The sequence below is a fragment of the Betta splendens genome, chromosome 13 (genome assembly GCF_900634795.4).
Source record: "Betta splendens chromosome 13, fBetSpl5.4, whole genome shotgun sequence".
In the NCBI taxonomy this organism is placed as follows: domain Eukaryota; kingdom Metazoa; phylum Chordata; class Actinopteri; order Anabantiformes; family Osphronemidae; genus Betta; species Betta splendens.
Genome location: NC_040893.2, coordinates 21,015,748 through 21,031,396, shown reverse-complemented (window position 1 = coordinate 21,031,396; position 15,649 = coordinate 21,015,748). Strand labels below are relative to the sequence as shown.

The window sequence follows — 15,649 nt, the reverse complement described above, 5'->3', positions numbered from 1 at the left end:
GTGTGGTTCATTCTTTGCTAAACTTTAACTTTTACTTACTTATATTATATGAATATCTTACAAACACATGGAACGACAAATATGCACAGCATAATTGGTAAAGTAAATGAGGAAGCAAATTGAAGGAGATCTACATGTGAATGTGATATTTGCACAGAAGTAAAATCAATTTGATTGTATCTAAGATTACTGAAATGTATGAAATTCAATAGTTTTGAAGTTTTTCGTTTGTTCAATAGTTTTGGGTTCTTCACGGCAAAAAAGTGCAGGGGTCTCTTTGCTACACGTGAAGTGTTCATTACTGCAAGATTCAAAATTTAAAAAATCGTTATTTTACCAGAGGGAAATTATTTTGCACATTTTAATCGCTGTCACGGTTGGAGGTACACACGTGAAGGTACAGAGATTGAAAATAAGAATGCTAACACATGTACACACACTCACATCTAATTACTAGCTAAAGTTGTTTTATACATGCATTGCATGGATGAAAATCAACCCTTTACAGACAGAGGAGGACCCTCCCTGCACTTTGCCAGTCTTCTGCATTGTTAAAGGGACCTTTTAAAAATAACACGGCGATTTACTCATATCAACAGACGTTGCACTAAGTAAACCCGAGGAAAGTACTTTTATGTTCCGAAGCAGTTTTTCGTTAGTTGTACATGGTGACACAGAAAATATAGTAGAGTAGTAAGTCGTATTTTTTATTGTGTGACTTAGTTTAGTTTAGGGGAAAAATATTTTAGAATATGACGTTCTTCGTATAAATCTATGTAGTCTTCAGTAGGAACCTTCGGTCGGACACGTAAGGCGGGAAGTTTAAAACGCCGGATGTGACGTTTAGAACAAAAACGTTCGTTTTTCAGTTGGCATGGATTTGGTTTAATAAACATAATGTTAGGGCTTGATTGGTGGTCTATTATATAATAGTTTCATAATTAATCTGCGATAAAGGGTCACATTACAGCACCTTATTAGGAATGAGTAGCAAAGAAGCTAGTGGCTAACCGAAACCTTGTCGGTATTGGAAAATGTCTGCTAACGTTAATTAGCACAGTTGAACACAATGAGGAGAAAAGTGTCCAAACTAAGGCCGAGCCCAAATGAAGAGGCTCGACTGATACGAGAGGAGCAGGAAAGGAGGAGAAAACTACGAATACAACAGGTAACACACAGTCCTAGGTTTCCGCTTGCTTTCGTGTCAGTGATTTTTGATTGCGCACAGTATAAAAAACGGCAACTGAAGCTAATGTATGACGATCTCTAATTTAATTTAGTTGTCACATGTTCAAACGTGGCACATTCAAATTTTTTCAACTTAATCCTGTTTGAATTTAATCGGCAACACAATATCTAACTTAATCACTCTGTGATGTTGTTTTTGGAACAATTGTCTAGTTAGGTTTTGTCAGGATCACGTCAGATTGACATTCAGATTTTAAGGCGAGCGTTTCCAGACAAATGTTCAGACTTTGTATTTTGCATTGACTCTAGGTGCGGGAGCAGCAGCGTTGCATTGCAATACAAATCCGCCAAGACGTTGAGCGGAGAAGACAGTGTGAGTTAGAACAACTTGGAGAGGAGCTGAGGCATGGCTGGGAGCGCCAGCAAAGGGAGAAACTTGAGATGCTGCAGAGGTTATACCAGGAGAGCCTTCAGCTTCTGGGACAGGGACACAGGAGTGCAAAGGATAATGTAAGAACACTTTTTGTCTGCTATGGGAACCAGGCACTTTAACCTGTCTTTTAAGCGATAGCTTGTCATTACTTTTCCCACTGCAAACAAGATGCAAGATCAAAAAATATCAAACTAAGATGATTAAATGTTAATCCCCAAAGAAGGACAAACTAACCAAGACCAACATTTATCATCTAGTGATAAGATCATAAGTGTCTAGTCCAGGGGTGGGCAATCCTGGTCCTCGACAGCCGGTGTTCCTGTTGGTTTTCCAACTCTTCCTGCTGATCATCTTCATCAGGCGTTTCAGTTAGCTTTTCAGCTGCTGATTGACTGAACACACCTGATCGAACTGGGCAGGGACTGTTGGAAAACCAGCAGGACAGCTGCCCTCAAGGACCATGTTTGCCCATCCCTGGTCTAATGCAGTAAATGTTCTGGTCTACACAAAGAAACCTGACTTGGCAGCTGTAGCTCAGAAGGAGGTGGAAAATCATACCAAAGCAGAGGAACGTTATTGTGAAGCCCTGAAGGAGCTCAAATTACAGAGGCTTAAAGACCACGAAGTGCAAACTCTGTAAGTAACATCACAAATATGTTATTTCATCAGAATGAACTGAACATTCAAGTAAATACTGTTTTCCCCTAGAGCTATAAATGCCAGAAAGATGGCACTACAGACAGAAAAGGAAAGAGCAGCAAAAGTGGCCAGCCTCCCACCTCCTCCCCCAAACACAGTGAAGGTGATTATTCCCCTTGTGCCATGTTTCCGTCTCATCTTACTGTTATCTTACTGACAATGAACCTGAATTTAATTAATCACGTTTAAGCTTGGGCTTATATGCTTTATGTCTTTCATGTGTTGTGGTGATTTTTATGACATGAGCTATCACAAGATAAAATGTGTAAAGCCTGTCAGAGCAAGTGTCTTACCCTAATTGTGAGCTCAAATGTCTGTTCAGAACTGAAGGTAACATAGTCTTTCCCTCCTCAAGCAATACACTGATTCCAAGAATCCCCATGTAGTAAAGAAATCTGACGTAGTGGCCTTTGCGTTAACATATCACATGCCTGAATGCACAGTGAACAGAGAGGGACACGCACAGCAGGTGAGCCTCCTGGTTATTAGACTGTATAATCCTAAGCCAAAGGCTGACTAGTTTTCTTTCTCTCAGATTTTGTAATTCTTTTGCCTCTACAGACTAATGCCCATGAAGGAGCTGAGCTGGAGGCAAGGAGACAGCATCACTTACAGACGGATGAAAAGAGGAAAAGAGAGGAGCAGCTTGAAAAGTCCCGTCTTCGAGGGAAGGAAGCACTGAGGAGAGAACATCTTATGCAGGTAAAAGACCAACTGACAAACCTCCCGACCTGCTGTGATTGGTCCTACCAGAGTCAGAGACTGCAGGGCGTCACTCCTCCGGTTACAAGACAGTTGTCCCTTCTAAGAATCTCTGACGATACGCGACCGGCTGATGTTGCCTACTAAAGGATGAAATTAATTATTTTATTAGTATTAGAGTTGTTGCCAGCCAGGCTAATGCACAGGCTAAAGTTCCAATGTAAGCTAGCGCTACTCCGGAGTACTACCATGTCCAAAACACGACAAGTAGCAGCTCGTAACTGTACTCAAACCTCAGCGCAAGCTAAAAACAATAGACGGTTGAATATATTACCGACTCAACCTTTTTTTTTTTTAGTTTCTTCTTGGCATCCTGAAGCTAGTTTCCACCGCTCCTCTGACCACAAATACACACAAATGTCCCCGTCAGCAGTAGAATCCACAACTTCATCCAAGAGAAACTGGCAGCGGTAGATTCATTGCAGCGGTGGGATATTCAGTGTGCTTCTATCTGCGCAGACACACAATGCATCTAGCTCTCTGCTGTCTGTTGCAAAATGGGTTTCGCTCCAGCATGCTGACCCCGCCCCCTCCCCAATCCACCTGGTCCCACCCCCTCTCAGCCTGACTGTTGCTGGGGCAGGTACAGAGAAGGCCAGGAAGCACTAGTTGTAGTCTATGCGCACAGAGCAACCAATGTCTCAGGACTTTTGCAGAGAAATAAATGATAATTTCTCTGCATAGAGAATATGAAGTGTGTCCCATCATTCTTAAATACTACCCAACATTGTTCTGGTCAATCCTGATTGAAAATTGATAAAGTATCCTTTTTAATAGTAATGGCAAGTAAATCATTTCTTAACATGTTTAATAGTCTTTCATCAATCTGTGAAGGTCAGCTCATCAGTTTTTTATGCACTCCTGTAGGATCGTAAGCGCTTGCTTGTAGAGCTTGAGCACATGCAGCAAACAGATCTGTTGAGAAGAAGGCAGCAGGTGTCGCACATGCCGCCTCAGATTTTCCAGCCTCTGTACAAGAGACACGAGATGAGGGAGGACCTGCAGAGGGAGATGGAGTTTGCCTTTGAGGACATGTACACCGGAGAGAGGAGTAAGGGCCAGTGGTAAAATTTTTTGCTGTGAATGTGTTTTTTGTTTTGTTTTAAGAGCAGTCACAGAAGTGTGTGTCATGATTTCTGTATTACAAGTTTTATAGAATTTATTTACTTGTTTAGCTGTTTGTTTAATAAAAAAAATTCAATCCTAGGGGTTAAAGGTGACCTGATGGTCCAGTTGATGCCAGAAACTCTACCAGCTCTTTCAATAAACAGTCAAGACCAAGAGCTGGACATCACAATGGATGAAGTAGTGACACCAGACACTGAAAACGCACAACCTGATGCTAAAGAAGAAGCTGAAAGAAATGAGCAAGAAACACGTGTTCATGGTAAAGACATACAACATAAAAGCAGTTTTTAGCAGTTGTTCCAATTAATCTTTACTATTTATTCAAATCTAAAAACTCTGGTTTGTTCAACAAATGAATATTATTAAAACTAGGTACTTGAATTCAATCTGTCACGCAGCAGTCTAAATTCCTTAAAAGAAATAACACTTACATTTATTTTCTTTCAGTGCAGTCTGACAAACCCAAACCTGCTCCCAGACCAGCGCTGAGGAAACTCTTGGATCGTATCCAAAGCCAGAGGAGCCAGTGGGCTGACCACAGCAGTAGGGTCCCTACCACTGATTCATTTCCTGTTCTCAGCAATCAGGCTTCAGAGCACGACACAACCATCAACACAGGCTCCCTGACCAGTGAGGAGAAAGAAAACCCACCCCCTCTCAAGCTCCTGCAGCCCTCCCACTCACCTCTAGGTGAGTCATTTGTCTGGTCCAGAGCTGCAGACATCTGGTAAATTGCAGATGCTTAACATGACGTCCAAAATTTCGTATATTATTTTTCAAAATCAAAAGGTCAGGTCAGCACAATGTTAGTGTGTTTTAGTTAATTAGCACATTTTAACAATTTACTTTTAGATTTAGATTGCCAGAATTTGATTCTGGTCAGAGTTTAAATTAAGCTTCACATTCATAATGTGTCACAGTGTATCTTAATTTGACAGTAACCCTGCCTGGAGTTGAGTTGGCGGTGTAAAGGTGTCCTGTCAAACTAAACCTATAAAGATGGTGTTAGTGAGTAAGTGTTTTATATTACAGCAGTTGATTGGATTTACCTGTGTTATATTGACTTGATCAGCGTTGGAAACCTCAGGGGATTCAACAGAGTCTGAAACTCCAGCTCCTTGTGTACTGGTCAACAGAATGGAAGAAGAGGAGCAAAAGACAGGGGTATGTGATGATTTCTGTTCATCTGACACAGCACAGGTTAGTTTTGAAAGGAGCAGTGTCAGCTACAATTTAGGCAAGAGCCTTGTAAAGAAACCTTCAGTCTAATGATGAATGGCATAGTTTATACAGGCACTGAGACCACAAAAACCTATAACAAGCAAATGTATATATATGAGAGCTGAGCTTTGTTTTCTCAAGTCATCAGTAGTGCTACAGAATGTGAAGCCTGGTTTGGACAGATTTTTGAGGCAGATGTTTCGCATTACATAATGGGTTTAGATTTACTGAAAAGACAAGATTTAATCTGATTTCCAGATTAAAACAGATAAATGACTAAAGGTACTGTGGTAAAGAACCAAAAGCAAAGTGAATGTGAACACAGTGGAGGCTGGAGCCGTGTTGGAGTGATTCTCTGGAGATAGGACTAACAAACTTGAACCCAAAAAATTGGGTTCAAGTTTGCGTATGTTACAGAAAATGATGGGAGTTTGGTCTTGGTAGATGTTATGTTACAAAAGCCTCCGTTTGTTCTGCAGGAGGTGGAGCTGGAAAAGGAGAAGCAGTTGGTTTTACTTCAGCAGCTCGAGGAACAGAAGAGCCAGTTGGAGCAGTTGCTACTTGAGGCTCAGCAGGAAAGAGAACATCTGAAGTCGGCAGCGGAATCAAGTGTTACTCTACCAGCGGGGCCTCAACCTGTTGTTTCTGAGGTCCCTCCTACTGCTTTTCTAGTGCATCTACTAAAATCATAGATAGATAGATAGACAGATAGATTTTATTGATCCCACAGCGGGGAAATTCAATCGCTGGAAGAGCCACAAGAAGACGGCAAAGGAATTGTGCAAAAAAAGTAAAGACAAGAGCATAAAAAGGACATATGTGCATATTTACAGCTAAAGCATGTAGTAATTGCTGTTTCCTCAGTCTAATGCAGTGGATGAGAGGAATTGACAGGATGGATGTCAAGCCAACATCCTCCTGCACAAGCCTCTCCTCCAGCTTCTCCCTGTAGCTCTTGTTGGCCTGATTTGTATTTGAGTTCATGCTGGACTTGCCACTGCTTCTCTCTGTCCTCTGAGATAAAAGCCATCTTCTTGTTCAGTAAGGCTTTAAGTTCAGGGGTCACCCAGGGCTTGTTGTTGGAAAAGCACCTCACCCTCCGGGGTGGGTACCTCCACACACTAGTTGATGTAGTCTGTGATGCCGTGGGTCAGGTTGTTCATGTCTTCACAATGAGCGCTACAGAGTGTCTCCCAGTCTGTGGTCTGGAAACGGTCTCACAGGCCTCATCAGTCCATACTCTCTCAGACTTCTGTACATGTTCTCTTCTTGTTGTATTAGTCATTTTAATAAATATTGAGTGAAGATTGTTTTTTAGAAAATTACTTGTACTTTTTTTAAGTTTAATGCCTTGATATGTCATCATTCAAGTTTTCACATGCAATTTACCCCATTATACAGCTGGGAACCCCAGCAGGTGAAGATGACCACACCAGAAGGATCAGGCAATACCAGCGACAGATGTTGGAACAAAAGAGGTGCGTGCGTGCGTGAGTGAGTGTGCTTAGACTTGTGTGTGTATTCATTCATTTATTATCGTTGTAGGATTCACCAGAGGTCGTTGGAAGTGGCTCGCCAGCGTCTGGAGGAATATCAACGAGCCTTACGAATACGTTACAGTGTGACCTCATGCCTGCTGCTGCCTGCTGTCTCCCATCCGGGCCTCTCTCAATCCCTGCAGACTACTCAGTCTGTAAATCTTCCAAATTTGCTGCAAGTCCCTATGACCTTAGCAGAGGCTGCAAATATCCCTGTTAAAATGCAAACTTCTATGGAGGTTCCCACCAGGGAACCAGACATGCAGGTTTCAACTGTCTGTTCTACTGGCTCCAGCTTTGGTGTTGGTTCCAAGTTGCTGCCAGATAAATTGAAACCTATGTCAAACAGTCTGAGGAACCAGCAACTGGATGGAGTAACGGAGCAGCCAGGCAGTCTGAGGCCCTCATCATCCTATACACTATCAATGGCTAACAAACCTTTCACAACACATCACTCTGCAAACATCCGGCCCCTGTCTGGACCTGTCCATCCCATTAGTCGAAGCGTCACCGAGAGCTCCTCTCCCCTTAAAGGCTGTGTAGACACAAGATCTGGGAGCTTTTTACAAATGGACTCGCTGGATTTTAAAAAGCTACAAATAGGGTCCCTTAGGACAGAAGAGGACGACTTGGACTGTCAGAGAAATTATGTACAGGAGGTCCAGAGGGGAGGGCTGGGGCAGAGAGTGGAAGTGGTGCCGCCAAAGCAGCAGGAAGAGCAGAGACATGGACAGAAAGTGCAAATGGAGCAGATGAAGCAGCAAAAGAAGGTTTTGCATGCTCTCATTCATAGTAATACACAAGTAAGTGAGGTGTCCTTAGCTGTTTTAATGTTACAGTGTACTAACTCTTTGCAGCTGGTTCCAGAGCCACAGGTTGTAGAGAACACCAAGCAAACTCGCCTCCAATTACTCACCTCCCTGCTAAAAGCAATAGAGGAGTCCAGTGGAGGAACTTTGTCTCACCTGGAAGAACCTCCCCGTCTACACTCACAGATTAATCATGACCAAAGAGGTAACTGAGATGTTGGATTGTGAAGTAAAGTTCCCTTTTTATGTCACACATTCATACTTCAAATTTCTGAAGCGTGGTGTTATCCATGTTTAAGACCCTGACATCCAGACCGATGCTCCCAGGCCTGCATCAGTCCTACATACAGGAATTCACCCCTCCCATCGTGTCACGAAGCCCCCCGTGACTCGAGTCAGACTGGGAACCGTGAAGGTGATGACTGAACAGCACGAGCTCAGTGTGATTCAAGAGGTGGAGATGCTAGCTGATAACAGCCTGATAACCGGTAAGGGAAATTGATTTTCTCACATGTCAATCTATGGAGGAAAATGTCAGGTGACCGGACTGTAATTTCCATCCCCAGGTGCAGAGGGTAGTGTGGCTGCTTCCCACATTGCAGACTCGGGAGGAGTCTGGGAAGCGCATGAGGAATGTGAATGGTCTGTAGCCCTGGACGATGCTCTGCAGCCATTCGCCTTGTCCGGCTGTGGGCAGCCGACAGATGAAAGTCTGTCTGGGTCTACAGCGATTTCAGGAAGTTGGAGAAAGCGACTGCTGATGGGAACAGGGCCCTCTCATAAACCGTTGAGGCCTGGTGTGTGCGAAGATCAGCAATTATTGAAGGGAGAGCGCAGGCAGAGACACTGGATTAAAAGGATTCTTTCATTGTTTTTCAGATCCAGTGCTCAGCGTTAATTCACCTCTTTCCTCTGACTCTGGAAGAGGAGCTGACCTTTCTGGTCCTGTGGTCTTAAGCTTCCCGTCCCACACAGAGGTAACCAGCTCACGATGTGCAGAACAGCTCATAGTGTCCTCTGAGGTTCACATGTTGTGGATCAGTGATGAAAATTAGCCGAATCTGAGCTTGTTGGCAGTCCCTGCCTCGGCCTGTGATCTATGCTCGAGAAGCTGTTTCTTTTTTTGTTTTTGTGTGTCAATGTATGTGCATTTGTGTTTGTTTGTCCTGAGCGATGATGTCAAATTCTCAAACCTGAAGTGTATTTAATATACATTTCCTGATGGTTTCTACACTTGAACTGAGCTCAGTAAGTGACTAAACCTTCCATAATTTGTGTCAGTAACCATGCTCTGCTCTGTGTTAGTCGCCCCATAGGGCTGCTGACTCTGACTGCCTCTCATCCACCATTTCAACCGGCAGCTACATCTCCACTGAGCCTGATCAGAATGCCGGTGAGAGAAAACAGCATCTTGTGTTGTTGGTACATTGTCCTTCTGAATCTGACCGGTCCCCTTCCGCAAACCACCTGTGTTACTGCACAGGGCAGAAAACGATGACTTGAAATTTTAGAGCTTAGCTGGTTCATTGACACAAATGATCAGCTGCTCTAGTTTACAAAGTCAGAAACATTTTTGGTACTTCTGTCTTCCACAGACAGATGTGACCAGGAAGTCAGCACGGGAGCAGATCTCATCCATATTGGTTCTCTGCCCGGTCAAAGTTCCACTGCAGGAGGTCCTCTGTTTAATGATAGCAGTATCCAGCAAATCATACAGAAATACATGAGGGAACTTGACATTTCCCTGAGCACGTGTGGGATGGCAGGTATCATACATCCTTTTTCCTTCCTCCTCTATCTTTCCAAACTGATTGCAGTATTGTACACACACTTGCTAAAGCACCTGCTCACCTACTGATTAATATGATTGTAGATCTCCAAAAAATTAAGTGTGTTGCTTGAAACTGTTACCATGTTAACTTCCTGAGATTTTATTTCTTTGTTGATATCAGCTTGTGAAGCTCCACATGTGGAGGTACCAATAACTTCAGTTCAGCGGTCTTTGGGTCAAGCCCCAGAGCATGGAGCTGCCACTGGGGCCAGGTCTGTGAGTCATGGGCCTTCATCCTCAAATGCAGCAGGCACACGGAGGAGCACTCAGGTCAGTTCATTACTGTGTGGAATGAGTTCAAACTGTTCATCTGCATCATCACTTACATTTAACTACCAATACATTATAATTGTGTTCTGTGGGGTTTCTGTGACAGGAGTATAACTGTTTAGCAAGTCCAGTCTTGAGGCCTGTGCTCCACAGTGAAGACCCAGACGTTGTTCAACTGGCAGAGGAGTCATCCTGTGTTGGTTCTGAGCAGTCTGCTGAGGTGCCACTGGTCGGACACCCTTCTGCTCACTCGTCCATGATTGGTCAGCTGCCAACGTGCTCAGATCCAGATGGATGGGATTCCACTATGAGTCGGATGATTGGCAGCACTCATTGGCTGAGTAGGGGAGAAGATTTCTACGCCGGTCACCTCATGGGTCTGCTGGGTTTGGAGCAGTCAACTACCTGGCTGAATGATGGTCAAGGGGAAAGCCAGATGAGACCGCTGGTCGGGGAGCTGGATGAGCATCACAGTGAAAGCTCCGGTAAACAACGGATCCAGGCTAACACTGAGGCGTTCGTGTCCAGTTGCTAAGCTGTCATCTGATTCTCTATGTTTAGGTGAAAGAAGCCATGTGGAGGCCAGCATGCTTCATGGCACTGTTCAAAGCTTGGATCCAGACCTGGCCCCAGAGAGGACAGAAGGTACCACAGACATGAGCAATGAGGACATTTTTTTTAGCCAGACGTGTTTTTATCAAACAAATGTTATGATGGTTTGTACACTTAAACTGAGCTCTGTCTTAGTCTTTTTGGACTGTTCTCATATTTTTCACTGCTTTCAGCATCTTCTGGCTTGGACTCGTTTTACCCGCTCCTGCCTGAGGTCACACACAACAACACTGCAGATCTTTCCACGTCCTTCCACTTGCCTGAACACGATGTTCCAGACTCTCCTGTAGACCAGTCAGCCTGGGGACTGAGCCCTGTTTCCAGCCCTGCGAATGAGACCCACCCTGACCAGATGGTGGGGTCTGAAAAGTCCCCTGAGCGCCTTCGCTCACAAGAGCAGTACATGTGTTTATCTGTGCTCAGGGAGCGTCCTGCTATTAGCACTGACGTGGATCCAATGGCAGTGACTGTATCACATTTACCCCTGTGTGACACATCTGACATGTCCACGCTGCAGGAGGAGGTTGACGGGAGGAATGACGGAGACCCGGTCACAACCGAAGGCCGCTGTGCTGTAGAGCATAGTTCAGACCTCAGATATGACTTTCCTGTCCTCAGTAAAGTGTTGGTATGGCTAAATGTTTGTTCACCTTGTTTCCCCTTTATGTGAAGCTGTGTTTTGTAATTTGTGTTGAGTTGCTGGCTATGTTTTGTGCTTCTAGGACGTCTCCAGTGAGAGAGAGCTTCTGGAGCGATCAGGGATAACTCTAGTGAGTCTTGCTGACACCACAGTGGATGAACGTGAAGAAGATGAACAGTCAGACAAAGAGTATGAGAAAATACAGAAAGAGAAAACGGTAAATAGACAAATATCACCTTCCTGGAATCCACCATGAACGCTGACCTTTTCTGATCTTTACATAAACCTCAATTTTTCAGGGGCCAGAATTCACATTATTGCCAGAAGAGAAGCACCAAAGCTGTCCAGGTACATGAACATGTCTAATGCAGGGGCAGCACTGGGAGGCTTTCACTCATGTGTCCTGGGATGAACTGTGTGTCGTTGTTCTCCCTTCATCCAGTGACATTTCTAGAGTTCCAGTGGACTCCTGGCAGAAACTTGGAGGAGGATGTTTACCGACAGAAGCGTGCAATCCTACTTCACAAATCATCCCAAAGAGTGGAGAAACTTAAAGCCAAAGGCTGTGTGGCCAAGAGTAGACCTGAGATGACCAGAGGCCCAGCTAATTCTGAACCGGTCACCTCCAAAGCAATAAGCAAGTCAGGACCTCACCGGAAGATCCCCAAACCAAACACAACTGGAGGCTCTGGCTCTTTTGAGCAGAGATCACTCCTTCAGCCTCCTCCAGGTATTAAATGGGCACCACCCTAAGTTTTAAAATGTCGATTAACCAATGTAACCCAATCAGACCAACTTCCATTTGGCTGATGTCCAAACAGGGAGACCTTGCAGACTGCAAATAGTGGACGGAGTGAAGACCTTCACACCAGAGCCCAGAAAACGAGACGTTTCTGAAATGCACCAGAGAACTCGAAGGTACTGGATAAGTAAAATCTTTCAACATGCTTTCAGCGGTAACGTTGCTGTCCTACATTGTCCTGGGTCTGCGTAGATTGTACGAGCAGCTGGAGGAGGTGAAGCATCAGAGAGCTATGAGGAGTAGGCATGAGGCTTATGCACAAAACCGACTGAAGGCCAAGGAGTTCCACAAGGTGAGCCGTGTGACATGACCCTAAACCTGCTGTCAGGTCGAAGCTAAGACTGTTGTCCAACCGTCTCTTCACAGAAAACCCTACAGAAGCTTCGTGCCAGGCAAACGTCACCGTAATGGAGTGTTTTCTGGTTGTACTGTATATTTTATCAATAAACCTTTTACTTTTACACAAGTTTTAGCATTGTTATTTTTATTTAGGCAGGTTAAGCTCAGGTCTCCTGATGACATCTACAAACTGTTTCCCTCCCACCAAAAGGCCACAGTGGCAGATATGTCAGTTTGGATGGGGCTTAAAGTTTAGAGAAGGTTATCGTCTTAGGACTTTTCTTCTCCATGGCAGCCTGAGCCGACTTCATCAGATCCTGAGTCTGGAGCATGCTCATATTCCACGTGGCCTGAAACAGGAGGAACCAGGTTTCCTGTGTATTGGGACCAAGAGCCCAAGCGGGACAAAATGTTTAGAATGACTTTGTTACCATGTAGTCCAGTGCCTCAGGAACACTGTGGTCTCTGGCGTAGAGCAGGTTGATTTTGGTGCCCTGCACAGCTACAGGGCTCCGAGCAGCGATTTCACCAGCCATCTCCAGAGCTGCAGCCATCATGGCCTCCCTATCTGCAAACACGCGGCTGGAGAAAGTGCAGGGTGCTTTAGAACCATAGGCTTTTATTTTGTACAGTACAGCAAAAATAATAACAAATTAGGCAATTAGTTACATTAACCGAAACTAGAAAAGATGGAATCAGTTTTTACTCCGATCACTGTCTACATGAATGACTCACCTGACCAGGCCGCTGCTCTTTGCTTCATCTGCGTACATCTTCCTGCCTGTCAGAGCCAACTCGTTCACGAGGCTGGTGAAGACATGTCAGAGCCATAAGAAGCTGTGGCACTGTAAAATGTGAAGCGGGTTTGTAAGTAGGGGACAGGGATCCGAGGTGGAATCCAGGGTTCTGTCTAATGCAGCTCACTGATGAATCATTAGCATTAACTTCGATGAAACTTCAGATAGTGAAGTCAAAACATCAGTTGAAATGGGTCAGCGCTGCCAAGTTCTGTCGTGCAGCGAAAGGATGAGGTTACCTGCGGCTGCCGATGACTTTGGGAAGTCTTTGAAGAGTTCCAACATCTGCCGCAAGTCCAATATCAACTTCCTGCAAAGTCCACCAGACACCGGTTAAACTAAAGTTATACAGAGCGTTTCTACCTTTAAGCACCTGCTCAGGTATTACACACACCTTCACTTATGAGGCCTGAAATACCTTGTCATTTCTGTTCCTCTCATCAGCTTCATTTCCTTTGCCTCAATTATTGATGTACTGAGTGTCTTACCTTCACCTGGAACCAGGCATCCTGGGTGCACAGGCGAATGTCACAGGCTGTGATGAGGTCAACACCTGCACACAGAAACACACGAGGATGTATACTAGGAGGTGCCTTGTTCACCAGGCTGCAGGTAGCTGCTGGTGAGCGGAGGTATTACCAGTCCCCATTAACAGTAATGTGTGATGAGGACGTTTCACCTCCTCCAATGCAGGCTCCGTGCACAGCCACCACAACTGGCTTTGGACTCTAGGAAAAGCAACACAAATGCACTTGTATTAACAGATTTAAGGCTACTTCTTACAGTGTTGCCAATACTTTGTGTTTGAAGGTGATAAATCTAATATAGGTTTAATAGAGTATAACCGGTGGTGGCTTGCCCTGGAGTGAACTAACTCCAAGCTGTTTTTCCATTAGTTATGCAGAACAGGAAGTTTCTACAAAACAAAATTATAACCTTGAAGGCAGAATTCTTGACCAAGTTGCTATAATTAAATCCACTACACTGCAGGTGTACCTAATGAATTGGCCAGTGAGTTAACAACAGATTTTCTGTTGACTTAGATGACTACAAAAGTAAATATCTGCTTGATGGCTTGTTTGTTGGAGAGGAGGTTGATTGATCAATGAAAACTATCTACGCTGATACACAGCACAACAGAACCACATTTCATCTCTGACCTTCTCTAGAACAGAAAAGGTTTCTTGATACTTGGAAATTTTTTTCCGGAGGTTCCAGGAAATTCTGGCCGTGTCATCTCCCTCTGGTTGAAGGATGTTGCTGGCCATGTCCATCAGGTCTATACCTGGACAGAAAAAAGCAGCTCTACTACAAACACTGTGCCATTCAGAAACACATCACACCGTCCTGAAACGCACCAGCTGTGAAGATCTTCCCTGCTCCACAAAACACCACCACTCTGCAGTGTGGGTCTGCAGCAATCTCGTTAAAGCAGTCCACCATCTCACTGAAGGGAACATGACACCAGCGTTTGTCACTATCATATGAAGTGTTTACCAATAGTGTGAGGACACAGACGGTGATTAGTCTCTTCATTAAAAGAAAACCTCAACGATTTTCAATAGGGGTTGACCAAAACGATCTTGAATGATCATTTAAATAACTAATAGCTGTAGTGGGTGAGCCCAAAGCAAAAAAAGGCCTATGCCTGTTTCAGAGGCTTTTTGCAGATGAATAGATGATCATTTCTCTGCATAGAAATTATGGAGCAATCTGAGGATCCCTTCATTCTTAAATACTACTAAATACTAGAGATTGTTTTGGTCCACCCCCATTGAAAATCGGTGAAGTTTTCCTTTAAAGACTCTGAACATGTTACCACAACAGCAACTCTACCCAATATATCACAAAAACAATATTGAAATGAAATCCATCCTTTAATAATGTTTGACCGAACTGAAACGTCTGAACGGAGAACCGTCGTTTTCCTGTTTGTATTAAAGAGAAGATCCATTGGCACTTACCTCCAGAAAGCTGTGTTCATAGCGTTGCGCTTCTCCGGGCGGTAAAGCTCCACTTGTGTGATGGATTGTGCTGGACGTGTGACGGACAGGGTGGTGTAAGGAGACGTAGGACCGGTGGAGGACATGGCTCTGAGCGCAGCGTGAGCGGGCAGCCACCGCCTGTCTGAAAGGAGCAAACCAGCGGAAGAGTCTACATTTCTCTGCCAACACACATCAACACAGGCTCAATCCATCAACTATTAGTCCGTCTTTCATTCTCTCTGACTCAGTGTTGCAGTCTGACCTTTCGCCTACTTCGTCAAACCAACCGTTGGCTCATCTAAGATTAATACACGTCCAATGGCAAAGACTCCAACTAATAACCAAACTACCTCGCGCCGTTTTAGAGGTTTTACACCAGTTAATTACAAACGCGTGACAAAGAATGAACACACTAAACCAAACCAGCCACTTACTGTTCATGAGCGCAGACCTGACAATGCCAGACAACATGTCCGTACGAGCGTCTGCACCGAGTTCAGAGACTGGACTGAAGCGAACAGAGCGCAGGCTGGGGGCCGGACTCAGTAGCTAGCACAGATAGCACAGCTAACGACGATTAGCCGCCTCTTTGTGA

General features: G+C 44.5%; 2 protein-coding genes across 2 annotated transcripts; one reads left to right on the top strand and one right to left on the bottom strand.

Annotated features, from left to right (window-relative positions):
• Positions 1-138: 138 nt before the first annotated feature.
• cep295 (centrosomal protein 295) lies at positions 139-12,399 on the top strand. The gene is made up of 29 exons (XM_029170838.3): positions 139-1,168; positions 1,498-1,698; positions 2,133-2,257; positions 2,330-2,423; positions 2,676-2,789; positions 2,882-3,022; positions 3,950-4,133; positions 4,290-4,469; positions 4,658-4,900; positions 5,283-5,374; positions 5,911-6,081; positions 6,833-6,909; positions 6,977-7,739; positions 7,827-7,983; positions 8,078-8,266; positions 8,345-8,575; positions 8,658-8,755; positions 9,084-9,171; positions 9,374-9,544; positions 9,731-9,879; positions 9,986-10,364; positions 10,441-10,524; positions 10,665-11,119; positions 11,214-11,348; positions 11,431-11,479; positions 11,574-11,861; positions 11,953-12,049; positions 12,126-12,225; positions 12,300-12,399. The coding sequence occupies exons 1-29, from the start codon at positions 1,070-1,072 to the stop codon at positions 12,339-12,341; spliced, it is 5,196 nt and encodes a 1,731-aa protein (XP_029026671.1). The 5' UTR covers positions 139-1,069; the 3' UTR covers positions 12,342-12,399.
• On the bottom strand, positions 12,397-15,649 carry ech1 (enoyl CoA hydratase 1, peroxisomal). The gene is made up of 10 exons (XM_029170841.2): positions 15,489-15,649; positions 15,034-15,196; positions 14,428-14,516; positions 14,230-14,354; positions 13,749-13,797; positions 13,558-13,622; positions 13,309-13,379; positions 13,008-13,079; positions 12,704-12,854; positions 12,397-12,622 (listed from the first exon to the last, which is right to left on the bottom strand). The coding sequence occupies exons 1-10, from the start codon at positions 15,523-15,525 to the stop codon at positions 12,518-12,520; spliced, it is 927 nt and encodes a 308-aa protein (XP_029026674.1). The 5' UTR covers positions 15,526-15,649; the 3' UTR covers positions 12,397-12,517.